At 48.0% G+C, this 22,330-nt stretch overlaps 1 protein-coding gene across 10 annotated transcripts in view; it reads right to left on the bottom strand.

Moving 5' to 3' along the window:
* FANCA (FA complementation group A) overlaps positions 1-22,330 on the bottom strand; it is a 59,530-nt gene that overhangs the window by 18,258 nt on the left and 18,942 nt on the right. For 7 of the 10 annotated variants that reach the window (XR_008507268.2, XR_010408309.1, XR_008507269.2 and 4 more), the window contains 13 exons: positions 18,365-18,475; positions 17,294-17,389; positions 17,145-17,204; positions 15,938-16,026; positions 14,513-14,573; positions 14,384-14,433; positions 7,689-7,765; positions 5,433-5,549; positions 4,188-4,324; positions 3,692-3,762; positions 3,189-3,285; positions 2,926-3,113; positions 1,379-1,475 (listed from right to left, as the gene is read on the bottom strand). Coding sequence is in view for 7 of the 10 variants with exons in the window: in XM_045890518.3 (XP_045746474.2) it covers positions 1,379-1,475; positions 2,926-3,113; positions 3,189-3,285; positions 3,692-3,762; positions 4,188-4,324; positions 5,433-5,549; positions 7,689-7,765; positions 14,384-14,433; positions 14,513-14,573; positions 15,938-16,026; positions 17,145-17,204; positions 17,294-17,389; positions 18,365-18,475 (1,251 nt within the window). In the remaining 3 variants the exon portion in view is untranslated. Of the gene's footprint in view, positions 1-1,378; positions 1,476-2,925; positions 3,114-3,188; positions 3,286-3,691; positions 3,763-4,187; positions 4,325-5,432; positions 5,550-7,688; positions 7,766-14,383; positions 14,434-14,512; positions 14,574-15,937; positions 16,027-17,144; positions 17,205-17,293; positions 17,390-18,364; positions 18,476-22,330 lie in introns of those variants that run through there. The other 3 variants (XM_064581890.1, XM_064581891.1, XM_045890522.3) reach the window with 3 other exon arrangements.

Here is a 22,330-nt window from a genome sequence, read left to right as displayed (position 1 = left end):
CGCAACCCCCAAAGGCAGAACTGCTGGCTCTAAATGGTCGCCCACCACGGCGGCCGGCGGTCTTCCCAGCCCGTTGCTGGCACTGGTCTTCCCACTCTAGGAGGGTGCCAACTGGATAAGCACAAGAATGTCCATGAGTTCATGTACGTTTGCCATTAGGAGCTACTCGGGGGGACCAGGGGAGGGCACTGGGACCCCCCTCAGAATTTGGCAAGATGGGACTGGAAACTTGTCTGGGCCGCCTCTCCTAATCTCTGTTCCATGCTTCACACTGTGGGCACCTGGGACTAAGCTCCTCAACACCAATGATGGGAGCACACGGGTGTCCCGACACCAATGATGGGAGCATATGGGTGTCCCGACGGCGCTTAACCCGCGGGCAGGACCAGGGCTTCTCAGTGGATTCTAATGTGGAGCCTGGAACTCAGATCTGCGGTTCAACTTCACAAGATGTTCCTTAAAACTCCACCAAAGGAATCACACTGGTTTCCGTTCTCACTCCAAGTTCACTTTTGCCACCGAAGGTTTCTGACACACATCTTTAAATTTCTCTGGTCTTGGGGCACCTGGGTGGCTCAGTCAGTTAAGCATCCAACTCTTTTTTTTTTTTTTAAAGATTTTATTTATTTATTTGATGGAGAGAGAGACATAGCGAGAGAGGGAACACAAGCAGGGGGAGTGGGAGAGGGAGAAGCAGGCTTCCCGTGAAGCAGGGAGCCCGATGTGGGGCTCGATCCCAGGACCCTGGGGTCATGACCTGAGCCGAAGGCAGACACTTAACAATTGAGCCACCCAGGCGCCCCAAGCATCCAACTCTTGATTTTGACTCAGGTCATGATCTCAGGGTCGTGAGATCAAGCCCCACATCGGGCCCCGTGCTCAGTTCAGAGTCGGCTTGAGGTTCTCTCTCTCCCTCTGCCCCTCCCCCAACTCTTGCGCGTGCTCTCTCTCTCTCTCTAATAAATAAGATCTTTAAATTTCTCTGGTCCTGTAAATAAATACAACATTCAATAGATGAGATAAGTCTTCTGAGAACATCAGAATTCTTTTTTAAATAGAAAGATACTTTTCATGAATATTTATCTTTTAACATACCAACTTTACAAAAATCAGTATCTGTTTCTTTATTAAAAAAAGGAGGAACATTTGTAGCCTTTGTCATCTTGCAGCCCCCCTTCATCTTAAGTCTGAGAACAGAAGAAAAAGGCAGTTTCAGCCCCAGCAAACAGCTGAGGCAGCTCCCAGGAGACAGTCCGATACACCGGGAGCACAGTGTGCAGAGATGTGGGCAGGGAGAGAGCAGACAACTGGACCTTCGCTAGAAACCTGCATGAAACTGGAGATTCACAGAATGGAGAAAGGGAAGTGACAGACCTACCTTTTTCATGAGGGCTGGAGATAAGCAGCTGTACAAAATATCTTGCGACAGGGAAGAAGACTTACACAAAAAGTAAGAAATCGCCGCTGTACAAAATCTGAAAGCAGAAAACAGAATGTAGAAATGTGATGCATGCAACATACGGGATGAAATAAATATAAGTGTGAATTTCACAAAAGGGATCTGACTGCATTCTAAACCAGATGTCCAGAGGGTTAGTCTTGGCCTCAGCTCTGGGCCAGGCCGGCTCCCGAGCCCTCGGGACCCGACTCCCGTTGTCACACCCATGGGTCTGAGCTCCGTCCACACTGAAGGCCCAGACCCAGAAAACCCCGCAACAGTCAGACTGTGCGAGTATGGGCTTGCTCTCGCCGCACGTAGAGTCACGGCCAGAACAAAAGCAATCAAGTCAGATGTGGCTGGGAGTGCTTCTGACGTACCATCACCCGTTCACTGCTCCTTCCTGAAAGAAGTCTGCGGAACCAGGCACAAGCAGGCCCAATTTTAAACTCAGCCTTAGGGGAGGCCCTTGCCCGGGTTGTCAAGTGTCGAAGAGACCGACCCCGGGGCCTAGGGGAAGTCAGGAAGGTGCCAGGGAAGGAAGGGGGACCAGGGCACCTTCAGGACTGACTGCCAGTGGGGGCTCTCGGTGTTGCCAAAAGCCTGTAAGAGGCTGGACGGCTCTGCCTCCCACTGTGGAGGGCTCAGGGGTCCAAGGCAGGCATTCTAGTGCCTGTCTCTCCGCGCTCTAATTCCTTATGCCTTTCCGTCAGTTCTGTCCATGAACCGCAATCCCAGTCCCAGCAAACAACCCACTGGAGCCTCCTGGCTTCCTCCCTGACCCTCCGTCCATTCACCCCGGGACCGAGTAAGTCTAGCCTCCCAGGGGCCGGCCCTCAGCACGTGGGGACCCATCCCTGCCCTCCCTGGGGTGGGCGGCCGCGCTCACTGACACCAGCCCACCTCTCCCAGCACCTATCACCCCACATGCGCCACGCTATCCACTTGCCAGATGCCCCCACACAGAAGGGCAGGGATTTGGTTCCTGGAATGGGTCTGACCCACAGTGGTGTATAAGGGAAGCGTGGGGGTGGATACTAGCACAAACTTCTAGAATGATGGGTCTCAAAACCCCTGCAGATGAGTTGCTTTGGACTGGGCAACTCCATGTGCAGGAACTTACCCCACAGAAACAGCTACTCACCACAGGGAAGCCCAGCAACCCAGCCAGAGGGACGGGTCCAACCGGATGCCAGGCGCCCCCAAGACAAAACCCAGTAACACCCGCCCCAACAGAAGATGGCTGAACAACATGGAAGGATGGCTACGGTCTACTGTTAATGTCTTAAAAGGCAGCTTTTAAGGTAATATGATCTCATTTTTTTAAACTAAGAAATACACACAAATACACACGACATAAAAGACTCTGGAGAGACATATACCAAATGTTAAGGAGTGATCACCTACGGAGCGTGTGTGTTGGCCAGTTTTATATGATGAGAATGTGCTACTTTGTGGAGAGGGGAGAGGCGGGAGGGGCAGCTCACTTCAGGCAGAAGAGCGAGGTCTCAGCGGTTCCAAACGTCAGGAGGCTACTGAAGAACTCTGGGATGGGGAGGCTCTTGGCAGGGGCAGGAAAACCCACGTGCACCTCTGGGAGCGCAGACCTGGACTCGCCCAGGTGGACGACCAGGGCAGCCAGGCCCAGCACGTGGGAGGCACTCAGGCTTGGGCCCTGAAACGGGAGACAGTGATTCTCCAGCAAGGAGGGCGGAGCCCACTTCCCAGACGGAGGAGGCAGCAGCCCTACCTGGTGACGGAGTAGTTGGCAGAGCCGGGTGAGCACAACAGGGAGGAGCCTGCGTCCACACATGGCTGTCATGAAGCGAGCAGCCCAGGGGCCCTGCCTGCAGACAGAGCCGCCGAGACCAGCAGTCCGGCCAGTCCGGGCCCTGCACGGCCCTCCCACGGGCTCTGCTGCATGAGCACTCACGCCCAGGAGGCCTCAGAAAGACCCGGGCTGCTCCCCCAACAGTGGGGTCTCCCGTGGTGATGCTTAACCTCTGCCGTGTCTGCACCTGATAAAAGTCAGCACGGCCCCTCCACCCCGCCTGGGACCCCCAACCAGTACATAAGGCAGAAGGCAGGACCCAGGACCCAGGATCAGAGCTGGACTAGGGATGGCAGCCTTGCTCCCCGTCCTCGTCAGGGAAGACAGGGAGGAACTCCCCTCCACCAGGGAGGCCTGCTCCGAGCACCCAGGCCACCCCACACATAGCTCCACACCACCCAGTGAGAATCACCAGCCCCTACCTGTCTGGTGGGGCGAAGCTGGAGGCTGCGATCAGGTTCTGACAGAAAGACGTCAACAGGAGGTCCGCGATCTGAGAGATAAATGGTCACTGAGGGCACAGAGTCCCGGAGAGCAAGGTGCATGAGCCGGACTGTTTACGCCTCTGAGGAAACAATCATGCTGACCGGCAGCCGAACCCCACTCCCAAATCCTCAAGGATGGCGGGCCAGCAGTCCCACAGTCCCACAGTCCCAGCCACGAACCTTCACAACAGGGAACAGGGTCAGCACACCTCGTCTATACAGCCCCAGAGAGTGAACAGTTTCAGGCTTTGGGGCCACAAAGAGCATCTGCTGCACGCTCTTTAGACATTTAAAGAGTCTGTACACAAAGAGGCCGGGCCTGGCTGACCCTGGGCCTAGCATGCCCAGCTCCTGGATGTCTGGTTTCCTGGGGAGGAGAACTGTGCACCGAGCACTGTCTGCAGTCCATCCCGGCTCGACAGCCTGCACTCACCTCCTGTTCCTGGTGCTCCAGGTGTGGAGCCATGATGCTGAGCTGGACCTGCGATACCTCCAAGCTGCCGTCCTCCTCGCCCAGGCCCAGGGTGGAGCTGAGCCGTTCAGAGACAACTGCCATGTGAGCGGAAAGAACTGCAAATGGAGAAACACGGTGAGCTGCCCAGGAAAGCCGCTGACGCCCACCCCCGACCGCACCCGGGGGCCGGCTCTGCAGGAGAAGCAGCCCAGCCCCCATTCCGGGGGCCACACCTGCACTAAAAGCCGGGGCCGCGCACACCCAGCAGCCACGTGGTGCAAACTGCTTTTCCCACACGGCAGGTGGCACTGCTGAGACGGTGCGCGGGCACGAGGTGGGGCAGAGCGGGGACAGGGGCCGTCCACGGCCTTTCGATGGGTTCTCTGAGGGGTCCATGTGTTCCTTCCCCACCACAGACCTCATTTATGCACATTCTGCCCGAGGCTCCACATCCCACCATCAGCCGCGGCGCCAGAGGCCAGGGGACAAGTGGGCCAACCGTGCCCGCTGGAAACGGCAATCTGCTGCTAGGGACGAGGCCGACCTGACGCGTCGGCAATCCTGCTGAAGCCCCGGGGTTCCGCCCCAGCCTCGCCGTCCCCACACGCCCAACTCGCAGGAGCACAGCTCTGAGAGGCCACGGGCCCTGGGACCCTGTGCGCCAGGAGCAGGGGCACTAAGGGCGTTATCAGCATCTCCTCTGGGAGGCTCTCACAGGGCGTCCTGTCCTGGTTTGAGTACAATGGATTCATAATATATAAAAACCTATTACACTTCCTGGATAAAAATACGATTTACTTCAGATTCTCCATTTTTCCCAACAACAATCTCTTGAGTAGGAGAAGTTAGTGTTTCATTTTACGGACCGCCGTGCACTACTACGTGACGTGAACCGTCCACACTCTCCCTCCACGAATGAGCACCGGCGACGCGCCGGGTGACAGGGACCGGTCGTACAGAAGCAGAGGCCAAGGGCCTGCGTCTCCGCCTCAGCACAGCCGAGGAACGCCGGCTCGCCCCTCTCCACCACCTGGCCTGCTGGGGTGTCAAACCGCAGAGTGTTCATCTCTGCTAAGGCTCTGGGACGGTCTGACGACGGACCCGTCTCCCGTCCAGCACCCGCCGGCGCTGCGGTCAGGCTGACCTGAGCTCGGGCGCGGCTGGATGCCCACTCAGCCCACGGGCACCCGCTGCAGATCGCCCTGCCCACAGCCAGGCCCTCACCGTCATACTGAGAGGGGTCTGTCATGGCGGCTCTGAGCTCTCTCAGGGCAGCGGCGAGTGGTCCCAGCGGTTCTTCCGCACAGCCCCCGGCTTCCGCCTTCATCCCTGGGGCTGCACCTGGGAGAGGACAGGACACACACAACTGGACGTGGCTCCTCCGTGAGAAGGGCAGACAGAGGCCCCAGACGAGGTGCCGCGCTGCTGGGCACTGATCATCGTATCAGAAACGTGTTTATCAATGTTTAAGGAAAAACATGGTTCTATGCACAACATGCTATAAAAGTGAAAAACACGTATGTAAAGAAAAAGAACCAGAAGCATGGTGAGGGGGTCTGGGTGGGGAGACAGGATTGTGGATGGGTGACAATTTATTCCATTTCTCAAACTTGTAATTAACATTGTCATACTGTTCTTTTAACAGGATGTTAAAAAAAATAAGATGTAAAGAAAAAAGCTAAGAATTAGTATACAACAGATGATTACCAGTTCTCAAGATATATTTCATAGATTTACGAAAAAAGATTAGATCTGATCACAAATTTGTAAAAGAAAAATGTTTCTTGAGGCGCCTGGGGGGCTCAGCTGGTTAGGCATCCAACTTTTGATTTCGGCTCAGATCATGATCTCAGGGTCGTGAGATCAAGCCCCATGGTGGGTTCCACACTGGATGTGGAGCCTGCTTAAGATTCTTTCTCTCGGGGCGCCTGGGTGGCTCAGTCGTTAAGCGTCTGCCTTCGGCTCAGGTCATGATCCCAGGGTCCTGGGATCGAGTCCCGCATCAGGCTCCCTGCTCAGCAGGAAGCCTGCTTCCCCCTCTCCCACTCCCCCTGTTTGTGTTCCCTCTCTCGCTGTGTCTGTCTCTGTCAAATAAATAAATAAAATCTTAAAAAAAAAAAAAAAGATTCTTTCTCTCCCTCTGCCCCTCCCTGTTTGCACATGTGCTCGCGCTCTCTTAAAAAAAATTTTTCTTCAAACACAATTTTTCTTTCTTTCTTTTTCCTTTTTTAATGTTAAGCTCTATACCCAACTTGGAGTTGGAACTCACAATCCTGAGATCAAGATTCGCATGCTCCCCTGACTGAGCCAGCCAGGCATGCCCAAAATACCATTTTCATTATAAAAAGGAAGGCAAAGGGGCCTGGGTGGCTCAGTCGGTTAAGCGCCATGACCCGAGGGTCCTGGGATCGAGCCCCACATCGGGCTCCCTGCTCAGCGGGGAGCCTGCTTCTCCCTCTGCCTCTGCCCCTCCCCCTGCTCATGCTCTTGTGCTTTCTCTCAAATAAATAAATAAAATCTTAAAAAAAAAAAAAAAGGTACACTACATGCTTTAAAAGCAAAACAAGTTCAAGTTCTGGGGCCACTGGAGAAGAAATGGGTACATGCAGTGAGCCTTACAAGGTAGACACCACGATAAAACTAGAAATTGTAAGGCTTCTTTTATAAGCTCTGCCAGATAAAGTACAGAAAACATTCTCAAGGCCCCCAGGGCAGGGCCAGGGGGCTGGGTAGGGAGGAGCATGCCTCCCACATACTGGACACAGTCCTACAGTCTCCCTGGCATCCCCATCACGGAGGTGAGTTGTTTCAATAATGGTAAAAACAAGTGTGAGACCTGGGACCTTCATTCTTTGCCCACCCAAGTTTTCTCAGTCTCCGTGGCTGTGAGAAATCATCCAAGCATGTAAAAAAGGAAGGGTTTTGGGAGATAGAACTAGAAAACACAGCCTCATTCAGCCCAGCTGGCCCTGGAAAGGTCCGAGGATTGAAACCACGTGACACTGCTAAGGAACCAGGCCCTCCTCCGGATGGGCCTCCCACCACCGCCCTGTTGGCAGAGACAATGGGATAGGTGGGAACACGCCAGCAAGGCTGCCCAGGGGCTCTAAGCACTGCTGTCTCACGCACACTGTCGCAGGTCAGACCTAGGTCTATAGCACTGATCCCCATGAGCTGAGCAATCCCCAACGCACTACAGACGAACTCAACCGTCCCAAGGAGCAGACCTCCCATGACAGCCCACTTCAGAATCAACACTGCAGGCCTCAAGCCTGGCAGCCTTGTCTGACAGGTCGCCCGAATCAGGACAGGCAAGCAGAGGCACATCACAGCCTCGGGCAGCACGTCAGGGAGATGCCCTGTCAGGTACCTTTCCAGGGCCTCTGGGCTGGGGGGTCCGTCCTGACTGAGCCAGACCGAGCCTGACCAGGGAGGCAGAAGGGTACCCGTCCTGGGGACAGACAGACCCATTAACCTTACGTTCTGGTTTCTTCTCTTCCGCAGTGGAGCAGGCTTGGCAGTAGGTGGAATACAGAGACGGGGGAATTTTATCTGCCCTGGGTCAGGAGAAAACATGAAAACCAAGTCAGTTGTGACTCAAATTAGTTCTCAAGCTCACAATTCCAAAAACTATCATAAAACAAAAATACATGGTATAGTCTATTATCCATACCTTATAGTATGACCCTGTTTTTAGAAAAAAAAAAAAAAAAAAAACCATTACATGAATCAAATGGTCCTTAGTGTTCATAACTTGTCATATACAACTATCTGCCAATGTGGTTGCCTTAGGATAGTGAGATTATAAATGATTTTTACTTCTCTCATTAAAGTTCGAGTAATTTCCAAATTTTTTTAATGACCTTATAACTACTTTTAATGAGTAATACTGAGAAAAACACCCAATTTATGTCATTAAAAATACACAGAATTATAGAACAAAGTCCTGTGATAAGGACGTTCAGAGGAGCAGGAACCACCGAGTGGCAGCCCAGGTATGGGACACGTGCAGTCGCGTGGCCTACAGGACACCAAGTCTCAAAATGAGCAGTGAGGCAGGAGGGCAGCCCGCCCCACGGTGCTGCAAACCCAAACGATGGCCAGGGAAAGGAAGGAGATGGATGGGCCCCAGGGCGGGAGTCCCACTACAGGCCGCAGCGAGGCAGAGGACGGCCCGCAGAGGGGAGCACACCATGCACCCGGGGACTGGAAAACCATGAGCTTCAGGATTAGAAACCAATGCAAAGAAAAAGAAAGAGCAAATCTGAGGAAATGGAGCAATCCACAGAAAAGAACATTTCAGACACCACTCATCCTCAGAGAGCTAAGGACAGTGAGAGAAGGGTCGGGCAGATAAACTGGAAGAAATCCCCCTGAAAGAGGAGAAAATAACACCCAAAAAACCAGATATGCAAAATGTGACAGAGAACAAGTCGGAAGACAATCCTGGCGATCCAATGTCTGGGAAGTGGGAGCTGCAGGAAGAAGCCACACGGGAAAGGAGACCTGCATGAAACAAGCTAATGATATCATCTGGGCCTGGGGTTTGCTTCCAAACAACCCAGAGTGGTGGGGGGGCAGGGGCATGTGAGTGCCACATAAATACTATTCTATTTTCTGTCCTAAATTTTTCATTAACCAAAGATTTTAAAATATCTGAGAAAATTTCTTAGTACCGAAGGACATGAATTTCCAGATTAAAAGGCCCACCTTCTGCCTAGCCAAGAAATGAAATTAGATGCACACCAAAATACACAGCTGTAAAATTTCAGAACACAGGGAACAACAAAGATACTGCAAGTCTCCAGAGAGTAAAACACAGGTCACATGCAAAGAATCAGAAACATAATATCTCAACATCAACCCTAGAAGCTAGACATCAATGGAGCAATACTTTAAAAAATTCGAGGAAAAGTATTTCCAACCCAGATTTCTATACCCCACAAAACTACCTACCAAATGTGAGTGCTGAATAAGCTGTCCAAAAAAAAAAGAAAGAAAGAAAGAAAAGAAGATATATAGAGATAAATATAAAAAATCAGTTAAGAGTTGAAAATGTGGGGCACCTGGGTGGCTCAGTTGGTTAAGCAGCTGGCCTTCAGCTCAGATCATGATCCTGGGGTCCTGGGATCGAGCCCCACATCCGGCTCCCTGCTCAGTGGAAAGACTGCTTCTCCCTCTAACTCTGCCTGCCACTCTGCCTACTTGTGTTATCTCTCTGTCAAATAAATAAATAAAATCTTAAAAAAAAAAGAGTTGAAAATGCTTGCCTCTGGAGAAAAAGAAGTGGCAGGGAGGGGGGGGGGAATGGCTGTTTCTCCTCATAAACTTTATAGAGCTGACACTTTAATTTACATCCTTATTTGACTATGACAAAAACAATTTTTTAAAAGATTTTATTTATTTATTTGAGAAAGAGAGCATGAGTAGGGGGAGGAGGGAGAACAAGCAGGGGTGGGGAGGTGGGGTGTGGGATGGGTGGGAAGACAGACTCCCCACTGAGCAGGGAGCCTGACATGGGACTCAATCCCAGGACCCTGAGATCATGAACTGAGCTGAAGGCAGACTCTTCACTAACTGAGCCACCCAGGCACCCCCAAAAACAATTTTTTAAAGCCTAGAAATAAATGTCAACGAATGAGGAAGCCATACCATGCAAATACCAAAAAGAAAAAAAAGGAAAAAAAGCTGGCATTAACAGCCTGATAAATAAAGCCTAATAAAGACATTACATAATAATGAATGAAAAAATATCCAAAAAGAAGGCTATATTTTGAAGGCTTTAACAATCATAAACTTGTATACAACTGATAAAATAGGCTTCAAAATACATAAACACAAATCTGACAGAATTACAAGGAGAAAATGACAAAACCACAACAACATCCATAATAAACTGATAAACCAAAGTGACAGAAAACTGGTCAGGATACAGGAAACTCAAGAACAAGTACAATGTAACAGACAGACCCTACACCTCCAAATTAAAGAATATTCAGGGAATGTTTACAAATGCTGAACATGTATATAGTCTATGACAAAGTCTTAATTTAATAAAAATTCATAAAAAGCTAATCATATTCTTTGAAAATAATATAACTAGAAATCAACAATAAAAGCTCAGGAACAAACACCTATATGATTGGAAAATTTTTCAGTTCATTTACAACTAAAAATTATACGAAAATCATAACACAAGTAATAAAATTTTGTAACTAAATGACAATCTAAAAACTATATACTGAAACTTTTGGAAGGCATTAAAGTAACAGAGGTAGAATTTATTAAGACATACCTGTATTAAAACACAAGAAAGATTATAAAACACTGAGTTAAACAACCAGTTTAAGAACCTATAAAAAGGGGCGCCTGGGTGGCTCAGTTGGTTAAGCGACTGCCTTCGGCTCAGGTCATGATCCTGGAGTCCCTGGATCGAGTCCCTGGATCGAGTCCCACGTCAGGCTCCCTGCTCGGCAGGGAGTCTGCTTCTCCCTCTGACCCTCCCCCCCTCATGTGCTCTCTCTCATTCTCTCTCTCAAATAAATAAATAAAATCTTAAAAAAAAAAAAAGAACCTATAAAAAGGGGGCACCTGGGTGGCTCAGACGTTAAGCGACTGCCTTTTGGTTCAGGTCATGATCCCAGGGTCCTGGGATCAAGCCCCGCATCGGGCTCCCTGCTCCACAGGAAGCCTGCTTCTACCTCTCCCACTCCCCCTGCTTGTGTTCCCTCTCTTGCTGTGTCTCTGTCAAATAAATAAGATCTTAAAAAAAATAAAATTAAAAAATAAAAAATAAATAAATAAAAGCAATGAAATAGAAGATAAAAAATACATCAGCAGGTATGGTAATACCAAAAAGTAGTTATGTGATAAAATTAATACAACAGACAAATCTCTAACAAGAGAGAGTCACAAAGAAAGGGCAAAATTAACACTAGCAGGAATTACAAAAGAAAAAAAAAAAGAAAGGAAAGAGGGGCGCCGGGTGGCCCAGTCAGTTAAACATCCGACTCTTGATCTCAGCTCAGGTCTTAATCTCAGGGTTGTGAATTCAAGCCCCAAATCAGGCATGGAGCCTACTTAAAATATATATATAGGATTTACTGACAATGCTATGTCAGTAAATTGAAAATTTAGATGAAACACATGGTTTTCTAGAAACATACAACTAACTCAAGGAGAAATAAAAAACCTGATTAAACCAATAAACATTCAAGAAACTGAATCAGTTGTCAAGAGCCTGCCTCGAAAATAGATACCAGGAACAGATGATTTTATAGCCAAGTTTTTTTTTTGTTTTTTAAGATTTTATTTATTTGACAGAGAGAGAGAGAGAGCGACAGCAGGAACACAAGCAGGGGGAGTGGGAGAGGGAGAAGCAGGCTTCCCGCTGAGCAGGGAGCCCGATGCGGGACTCAATCCCAGGACCCCAGGATCATGACCTGAGCTGAAGGCAGACACCCAACCGACTGAGCCACCCAGGTGCCCCGATTTTATAGCCAAGTTTTACCAAACTTAAAGGAACACAGAATCCCTGTTATATGGACTGTTTTAGGAGACAGGAAAGAGGGAAGGCCATCCAATTCATTTCATGAGGTACTACAACCTTGATGTCAAAGCAGCCAAGATGAGTGAAAAAGTATGAGACATAGATACAAAAATCCTAAATAAAGTATCACTAATTCAAATACAACAGCCTCTGTAATAAAAAAATCATTACCAAGTAGGAAATGATCCAGAATGCAAGGACAGTGAAAAAATCAATGTAATCTATCCTATAACAGATTACAGAACAGCAAAAAACCATTTTAAGAGATGCAACAAAAGCATTAATTCATGCTAAAAGTCCTTAGCAAATTCATACAGCGGGAACTTTCTTAATATCGTAAAAAGCATATGAAAATATATGGAGACTACAGCAAATAAAAGTATTGGTAAAATTTTAGAAGCATTCCTATTTGAGTCAGGAACAAGACAGCTTCGTATTCCTACAATTTCATATTATACTAAAAAGCCTACCCAATACGTAAGACAAAAATGAAGAGGTATAAAGATGAAAAAGGAAAAGACAAACTGTTATTCTTATAGATATGTGATTATCTACAAAAAAGAAATCTACTAACCAGCTACTAGAAGTAAGTTCAGCAGGGTTGAACCAAAAAAAGTAATATGCTTTTCACAGCAACAAAATCTAAGTACCTAGTAGTATATTGAACAAAAAATTTACAAGACAGAAAAATCTACTACTGAAAGCCTTAAATAGATATACTGTGTTCATGGGAGGAAAAAGTTATAACAAAGTCAACTATCCACAAATTAATCTATCAAATTAAGGAAATTCCACTAAAGATTCTGAGCTTTCATGGAGATTCATCCAAGGATGCTCACCGAAGCACTACTAAAACATTATATCGGAGTTCACATAAGAGTTCTGTTACAGGGTGGATAAATCAATTAAGGCAGTCATTCTGCAGGCCACGGGGCCCTGGGGCCGTGCAGTCCAGCAGCATAGCTGCAGAACAGAATTCAATGCTGTGGTTAAGTAAGTGACCCAGAGCACACGGGCATCAGGATGAGTGAAAATCCAGCTGCAGAATGACACAGTGTGGTGCGCGCATATACATACATCCTTTGTAGCTGTAAACACGTGTAATAGAAAAACTAAACATAGAAAAAAGAGGGGCAGCCGGGTGGCTCAGTCGGTTAAGCATCCGACTCTTGATTTCGGCTCTGGTCATGATCTCAGGGTCATGAGATCGAGCCCTGCATCTTTCTCCCTCTGCCCCTCCCCCCACTAAAAAAAATAATAAAACAAAATAAAATAAAAATAGAAAAAAGATTATACATTAACTTCGGGATAATGGTTTCCTTAGAAAGGGAAAAAGGAAAGCGGGTCAGGGAGCTGGACTGAGAAGGGTTTTTTGTTTTGTTTTTTTTTTTTTGAGGGAGATAGCGAGAGCACAAAAGAGAGCACAAGCAGGGGGTGGGGAGAGGGAGAAGCAGACTCCCCAGCAAGCAGGGAGCCCAATGCAGGGCTGGATCCCAAGACCCTGAGATCATAATCTGAGCCAAAGGCAGATGCTTAACCAACTGAGCCACCCAGGCGCCCCGAGAAGGGTTTCAACAATACTCGTACTGTTTTATTTTAAGCAAAAAAAAAAAAAAAAAAAAAGGGAAGGCAGTAAAGCATTAATGGTGAGTGGGGCATATGGGTTCTTTTAACATCGGTCTCTGTACTTTTGGAATATTTTATATAAAAAATGAATAAAGGGGCACCTGGGTGGCTCAGTTGGTTAAGCGGCTGCTTTCTGCTCAGGTCATGATCCTGGGGTCCTGGGATCGAGCCCCACATCAGGCTCACTGCTCAGCGGGAAGCCTGTTTCTCCCTCCCCCTGCCTCCCTGCCTACTTATGCTCTCTATCTCTCTGTCAAATAAATAAATAAAATCTTTAAAAATAAATAAATAAATGAATAAATAAATAAAAATAAGGATCCCAGAGAATGGTCTTATTTTAAGATGAAAAAGTGTACTTTTACTTTCTAGGCTCTTTCTCTTTTCGACCTTCTTATGGGTATCATGTTGTAAGAGCTTCACTAGGAAGCAGGATTTACAGAAAGGAGAAGCTTGGGAAGCCAGTCAAGTGTGAGCTGGGGGCCCGAGACTCCATATTCTATGCAAGTCCCGGGTCTACCCCAATCTGTTGTAGGGCGAGGCTTCCATGTCTCCCTGTTCTTTTCCTTCTTTGCTTAAATTTTCCTTTCAAAATGATTACGGACCAATAACATGACTTTCTTAAATTCCCAGAATGATAGTCCTAAAAGTTCACCGAAAAATGGTATTCAGATTTAATTTTCTTTTTTAAAATCTTAACCAATTTTGAGGGGTGCCTGGATGGCTCAAACGGTTAAGCGTCTGCCTTCGGCTCAGGTCATGATCCCAGGGTCCTGGGATTGAGCCCCACTTTGGGCTCCTTGCTCAGTGAAGAGACTGCTTCTCCTTCTCCCTCTGTCGCTCCCCCTGCTTGTGCTCTACCTCAAATGAATAAATAAAATCTTTAAAAATAATAATAAAATAAAATCTTATTATAAATTAAATAAAACACATTTCTCTACAAAAGCACCACAATTCTTTGCATTTGTCAAAAACCCTCCTGGAAACAGGTGTCCTTGCGTACCTCCTCAGGGACTCTATCAAGGCCACTCTGGAATCAGGGGTTCTCGGAAGCTGTGGGGGAAGACGGGATTCAAGTGAGACATCTGCTCTCTGCCACCTGGGCCCCAAGTCCGTGACCACATGTACTGACCACTCGAGGTGTGAGCAGGGCAGGGAGAAAGTGAGACACGTAGTAAGGTCTCCTGAAGATGCTGCAACATAGAAGAGCAGGTTCAGAGGCGTCACAGACAACAGGAGCGTTAGAACACCTTACTGACAACTATGAAAACATCCATTCCCACAGAAGCTCACTGCATTTCACAGGCTGGCACCGGTGGGTTGTCTCATTTCATGTCTCACGACTGTGATATTACACCAGTTTGTTTTTTAAAGATTTATTTCAGAGAGAGAATGTGAATGTGCGTGCGAGCGTGCGAGTCAGGGAATGGGCAGAGGGAGGGAGAGAGTCTCAGTCAGACTCCCCGTTGAACACAGAGCCGGACACGGGGCCCAATCCCAGGACCCCGAGATCATGACTTGAGCCAAAATCAACAGTTGGACACTCAACCGACTGAGCCACCCAGGTGCCCCCATACTACTGCTTTTAGTCTTCTTTTTCACTCTTTTGGGACATTTCATGCAAGGGGAAGCAACAACCCTCCATCCCAAGGATCTGGAAGACACTCTGCCAGAGGCACAGCCATGCGATCTGGGTTAGTCATTTCAGGTCAGCCGTGGGTATTCTCCTTGGGGCTGAGCTAGAAATCAGGGGACCTTGAGCCAGTTCACATTTCTGAGAAGCGATGCCTTCAAAAAGCTGCCCACGCTGATAATAACCAAAGTTCCAGATGTCTGGGGATCACCAAATTCAACAAAATTTTGCTATTCAATTCCGTCCTGGCCCCACACTGGTCACCCATGAAGCATTAATAAAAAATCGTTATTGGGGCGCCTGGGTGGCTCAGTCGTTAAGTGTCTGCCTTCGGCTCAGGTCATGAGCCCAGGGTCCTGGGATCGCGTCCCACATCGGGCTCCCTGCTCATTGGGAAGCCTGCTTCTCCCTCTCCCGCTCCCCCTGCTTGTGTTCCCTCTCTCACTATGTCTCTCTCTGTCAAATAAATAAATAAAATCTTTTTAAAAAAAAATTAAAAATCGTTATTAAACCACGGGCTTGGGATGCCTGGATGGCTCAGTCGGTCAAGCATCTGCCTTTGGCTCAGGTCAACGAGCCCCACATCAGGCTCCCTGCTCCGCAAGGAGTCTGCTTCTCCCTCCCCCTCTGCTCCTCCTCCCTGCTCATTCTCTCTTGCTCTCAAATAAATAAAATCATTAAAACTAAAAATACATCAACCAACCAACCAACCATAGGCTCATTCTCGTCCTTCTCTGTGGGCTCTACTCAACAATACCCCCTGGCTTTTCTCAAGAAACCGAGCTTCACAGCAAGAGCTCTGCACCACCTCACTCCAGGACTCCTGCTGGGACCTCCACCCTTGGTCACCCACACACACAACAGCCAGCCTGCTCCGCATGGGTCTGAGGACAGATGGGACAACTCCAAGAAGCATGACCCTACCTGGCCTCCATGACGGCGACAGGAACCTTCCCCGTATGTTCGAACACTGCAATGGCCTTCTCCACATCCTGGTGCGCTTGGCCATGGGGCTGGCTCCACCCAGAGAGGATGGGGAAGGAACAGAAGATTTGAAGGAATAGACACTGAGCAGGGAAGGGTGCCATCAGCCTACCCTTCGGCACCACAACTCTGCCATTTCAAGGCGGACAGCCATGTGCTCGCTGCCGGCACAGCAAGGGGATGTTCGGGCAAACCAGTGCCAGCAAGACCACGGAAAGGGACCGACTGCTGGCAACGAGCCGCCCCAGGGACCCTTCAACACCTCTGGGAGCCTCTGCCACCCTCCTGGCTCCCCTCAAGGAGAAGGCAGCGTTCTGAGGAAAGACTCTGAAGTGGGAAGGAGGAGGGACTTAATTTTGCAGAGCTGAAAAAACTATGAAATGACAACATGTCAACAGCAATGAATCTTAAGTAGATACCTACATTACTTAAAAATATGGGGTGCCCTGGGGGCTCAGTTGGTCAAGCGTCTGCCTTCGGCTCAGGTCATGATCCTGAAGTCCCGGGATCGAGCCCCGCATCGGGCTCCCTGCTCTGTGGGGAGTCTGGCTTCTCCCTCTCTCACCTCATTAATGCTCTCTCAAATAAATGAATAAAATCTTTAAAAAATAAATACTTAAAAATATTCACCTAACACTTTCATGGCAGCTGTAAGGGCTCTCAGGCCATTCACATCTTTTAAGTAAGAGTCTTTTTTTTTTTTTTTTTAAAGATTTTATTCATTTATATATGAGAGAGAGAGAGAGAGCACGAGCAGGGAGAGTGGCAGGCAGAGAGAAGTCACGCTTAACTGACTGAGCCACGCAGGCGCCCCTAAGTAAGAGAATCTTAAAATAACATATACACACACCATACAGCCATCTGACATCTGGTTTACATAAATACAGTTAACACTTCTTCCTGCATTTCTTAGAAACCCAGGATCTTCCTCCAACCCCGTTTTGAAGACCTCCTCTTCAATGCAAACCCACATGAATGAAGCTCTAAAAGACCGTCCTGCACACGGTAACTTGCTTTAACTCCCATCCTCCAGATACACCAGATGGAACAGGCTCAAATGCTCAGCTCAGAGTCCCAGGAAATCAGACTGTGCTGGTGAGCACAGGCCAGAGGCCACAGGGGGGCAGCAAAACGGAGGTGACGTTACCTCCGTGATGTCCCTGGCTGAAGACAGATCCTCGTAGAGGCCCATGTTTTCCATAGAAACCTGCATAGGGGACATGGTGGGGACCATGAGGCACTGGTCTCTGCGGGGAGAGGCTGAGGAGCTGCAGGGGAAGGGAGGCCACGACTTGCCTTCAGGTCAGCCAGGCGCGTCTTGGCCAGCGTGACATAGTCCATGAGGAGGGAGCGGTACTTGCTTGGCACCAGCGGCGGGTGGAGAATGTGCACCTGCGGGCAGATGGCAGAGCAGGGCCCCATCAGTCCTCGAACTGGGGGTGGCTTTCTGGGGCCGCAACAGCTCGCTGTGGACACCTGAGCTTACACCAAAGGTGGGAAACTCCAGGGATGAGCCGAAGACTCCGGGGGCTCAAGCCGGAGTGGAAGAGACAGAATCCCGGCCCAGGGAGAGCGTGTGGCCGGGTCCTCGCACAGAGCTGGCCCCTCACCCAGCGCCGCCGGGCACTGCCCCCATCTCTCCCCTGCTGCACAAACACAGGGGTGCCCCAGCCCCAGGGAGACAAGGGGTCAAGCTCTCAGGGCAGGGGGTACATCCTGAGCCTCGCTCGGTGATGGTACATTCTCTATGCTTCTTTGTCACTTAGGTCACATGTATTCTTTGGAACGTAATGCAAATATCCAAATTACAAAAAGAAGTAAGAATCAGTTTCCACTGCCCTACCCCTCAAAGAATGCTGGGCAGTTACCTGATTAAAAAAGAAAGCTTGCAGTAAGGCATTTTTAACCATGAGATTCATACAGATTTATTATTAAAAATGCAAACTCTATAGAGGGTGTAATGTCTTCCACGTCTGGAAGTAATGGCCACGGGCACTTTGGAATATATCCGTCTGGTTCTTCAATACAAACTGTATCATTGTGTACGTTAACTAACTGGAATTTAAATAAAAACCTGAGGCTACCAACAAAACAAAACAAAGACGGACCCTTTAAACGCCAACACGGGGCTCTAGCATACATGACAATGCCGTCCCGCTGAGAGGGCACTGACATGCCGCTGAGCTGGCACAGACCGGCGGCCTCGCAAGGGGCCGCGTGCTGTCGCCAACCACCCCCCGGGGACGGACGAGGGGCCGGCTCCTGGGCATTTTCCCAGCACACACGCGAGCACAGTGACATCCCTCGCTGGAAGGCGTGCAGGGGGCAAGGCCGGCGGGATGCCCGGGTGCGTGGGCCGCCGCTCACCTGCATGTACCGGGGAGCCTCAAAGGGCACGAGGTCTGACAGGAACTTGAAGAGAAAGACCAGTGTCTTCTTGCTGCCACTGTGGAAGCCCCTGGTGCTCCCAAAGGAGGCCTGGGGGGAGAGGCGGGCGTGAGGGCCAGCGGCCGGCTCCACGAGGGGCGGCGCCACCCGCGCGGGGGTACGTCGCGCCGCGGCTGAAGCCGAAGGGAGACACGGCCACCCGGGCTCCTGTAATCCCGTGACGCCCGGCTCTGCCTGCCCGAGCAGACGGGCTGAAAATTTACTGAGAACAGAAGTTAAAAATATCTTCCTCTAGAAAACAGTAACTGTGCGATCTTTTTGTGACCCTGAGGAGCACAATGTATTAGCTGCCCTCACAAGGGCTCTTTCCTCAACAAATGAACACATTCTACACAATGAAGCCACTTCTGAACCACGGTAACTCCCAGACTCTTCTGTGAGGAGACAAGGTCACCGCAGGGGAGGGGGCCGAGAGAGCACCCCTCGGGACGCTGAAAGTGCCCAGCCCGCAAGAGAAAAGCCGGCCCTTCCAGGAACCGAGGGTGCCTGGGGATCCTACAACGGGCATCGGCCCTGAAGGGCGGCAAGGAGTCTCTGCCCAGAGAACTCTGAATAGGACGGTGGTGCAGGCACAAGAAGCCACTGGGTGAGAGCAAGATGGCAGCAGAGCAGGAGGACCCGAGGCTTGCCTCGTCCCACAAACACAAGTAGGTAACAATCAAATCATCCCAAATGCCCCAGAACTCGACCTGAAGACGGACAGAACACACTCCACAATACTATAAAACTAGAAGTCAACCACCAGAAAAAATCTGGGAAGACCACAAATAAATGGAAGTTAAACATGCTACGAAAAATGAATGGGTGGGTCAAGCAAGAAGTCAAAGAAGAAGAAGAAAAAAAAGTACATGGAAACAAATGAAGATGAACACACAAGAGTCCAAAACCTTTGGGATGCAGAAAAGCAGTTCTAAGAGGGAAGTTTATAGCAACACAGGCCTTCAAGAAGCAAGGAAAATCTCAAATACACAACCTAACCCTACACCTAAAGGAGCTACAAAAGGAACAACAAACAAAACCTAAAACCAACAGAACGAAGGAAGAAATAAAGATGAGAGCAGAAATAAACAATAAACAAACAAACAAAAAAGAAGAGAGCAATGAAATCAGGAGCTGGTTCTTAGGAAAAAAAAAAAAAGGCAATAAAAATGAAAAATCTCTAGCCAGACTTATCAAGAAAAAAAGAGAAAGGACCCCAATAAACAAAATCACAAATTAGAGAGGAGAAATAACAACCAATACCACAGAAATAGAAACAATTATAAGACATTATTATGAAAAACTATATGCCAACAAATTGGACAACCTGGAAGAAATGGATAAATTCCTAGAAACATATAATCTCCAAAAACTGAAACAGGAAAAAATAGAAAACTTGAACAGATCGATTCCCAGCAAAGAAATTCAGTCATCAAAAAACTCCCAACCAGGCGCCTGGGTGGCTCAGATGGTTAAGCATCTGCCTTCAGCTCAGGTCATGATCCCAGGGTCCTGGGATCAAGTCCCGCATCAGGCTCTCTGATTGGAAGGGGGCCTACTTCTCCCTCTCCCTCTGCTGCTCCCCCTGCTTGTGCTCTTTCGCTCTATCAAATAAATAAATAAAATCTTTAAAAAAAAAAGGGGGCGCCTGGGTGGCTCAGTTGGTCAAGCGACTGCCTTCAGCTCAGGTCATGATCTCAGCGTCCTGGGATCGAGCCCCGCATCAGGCTCCCTGCTCCGTGGGAAGACTGCTTCTCCCTCTCCCACTCCCCCTGCTTCTGTTCCCTCTCTCACTGTCTCTGTCAAATAAATAAAATCTCTAAAAAAATAAAAAAATAAAGATTAAAAAATAAATAAATAAAATCTTTAAAACAAAACAAAACTCCCCACCAACACAAGTCCAGGCCAGACAGCTTCACAGGTGAATTCTAACAAACATTTCTAGTTAATACCTATTCTTCTCAAACTATTCCAAAAACCTGAGGGAAGAAAACTTCCAAATTCGTTCTATGAGGCCAGGATTACCCTGACACCAAAACTAGATGAAAAACTCCACTAAGGAAGAACTACAGGCCAATAGTCCTGATGAACAAGGATGCAAAAATCCTCAGCAAAATACTAGCAAACCGAATCCAACAATGCATTAAAAAAAATCATTCACCGCAGTCAAGTGGGACTTATTCTGGGGCTACAAGGGTGGTTCACTATTCGCAAATTAATGTGACACATCACATCAATGAAAGGTTAAGAATCACATGATCATTTCAATAGAAGCAGAAAAAACATTTTACAAAGTACAGCATCCCTTCATGATAAAAACCCTCAACAAAGTAGGTTTAGAGGGAACATTCCTCAACATACAAAGGCTGTGTGTAAGAAACCCATAGCTGACATCATCCTAAAAGGGAGAAACTGAGAGTCTCTTCTCCTAAGGTCAGGAACAAGACAAGGATGTCCACCCTCACCACTTTTATTCAACACAGGACAGAAGTCCCAGCATAGAAATCAGACCACAAACAGAAATCAATGGTATTCAAATCAGCAAGGAAGAAATCAAACTTTCATTATCTGCAGATGATGCAATACTATATATAGAAAACCCAAAAGACCACCAAAAAACTACTACACCTGATAAACGAATTCAGTAAAGTCACAGGATACAAAATCAATGTCCAGAAATCTGTTACATTTCTATACATTAATAATGATGCAGCAGAGAGAGAAATTAAGAAAACAACCACATTTACAACTGCACCAAAAACACTATGATACCTAGGAATAAACCTAACCAAAGAGGTGAAAGACCTGTACTCTGAAAACTATAAACACTGATGACAGAAATCGAAGAGGACACAAATAAATGGAAAGACATACCATGGTCATGGAGTGGAAGAACACACTGTTAAAATGTCTATATTAAAGCAATCTATACATTTATTTTTCATTTTTTTAAAAGATTTTATTTATTTATCTGTGAGAGAGAAAGAGAGAACACAAGCAGGGGGAACAGCAGAGGGGGAGGGAGAAGCAGGCTCCCCACTGAGCAGGGAGCCGGACGTGGGGCTCGATCCCAGGACCCCAGGATCATGACCTGAGTTGAAGTCAGACACTTAACTGACTGAGCCACCCAAGCGCCCCAGCAATCTATACATTTAACACAAACCTCACCAAGAAGTCCCAAGAGTTTATTTTTGCTTTTGTTTCCCTTGTCTCTGGTGTCCAGTAAGAAGGGGGATGAAGGAGAACACTTGTGATGAGCACTGGGTGATTACAACAAAAACTAAAAAAAAAAAGCCAGCAGATGGAAAGAAGACCGCCCCCCATCACCATTCAGCTCCCACCGAAGAACAAGGGGCACCATTTCCCTCCCTCTAATCTGTCTACATGGAAGGGTTAGTGACTCTTGGCAACATCCACTGGGTCAAGAGTGAGGCTCAATGACACCCTGGAAACAGGACTAGAAACGAGCCACCAGGGGAGACCGTTTATGGGAAGTATTTATGTCCAGTGTCTAGAGTAACAGACACGTCCCCAGATCTGGGGCTGCAACAGCATTTAATGTCACTCCAGGAAAAAGACAGTTATTCTTATTAGAAAAATTACAAGTACACTGTGATGAGCTACGAACCATAATTCATGACCCCAAAGGGCTCAAATGTAAAATCATTACATTGGCCTATTTACATTAACATTCTTGAAAATAAAGATTAAAAGAGATCTTCAAACACTGAACATACACATAAATATCCGTCAAAGTCACCAAATCATTCACTTAAATTGGGTGCATTTTATATAAATTATATCTCAACAAAGTTGATTTAAAAGGTAAAAGGAAAAACAAAACCAAAACACCCCGCCATCAACCTAGCACCTGAGGAGCATTCCTGTCCTTCTGTCGCCCTGGGA

This window comes from Mirounga angustirostris, unplaced genomic scaffold (genome assembly GCF_029215605.1).
Source record: "Mirounga angustirostris isolate CCGP_5_RB_7025 unplaced genomic scaffold, mMirAng1.0.hap1 SCAF_16, whole genome shotgun sequence".
Classification (NCBI taxonomy): Eukaryota; Metazoa; Chordata; class Mammalia; order Carnivora; family Phocidae; genus Mirounga; species Mirounga angustirostris.
This window is presented reverse-complemented; position numbering and strand designations above follow the sequence as displayed.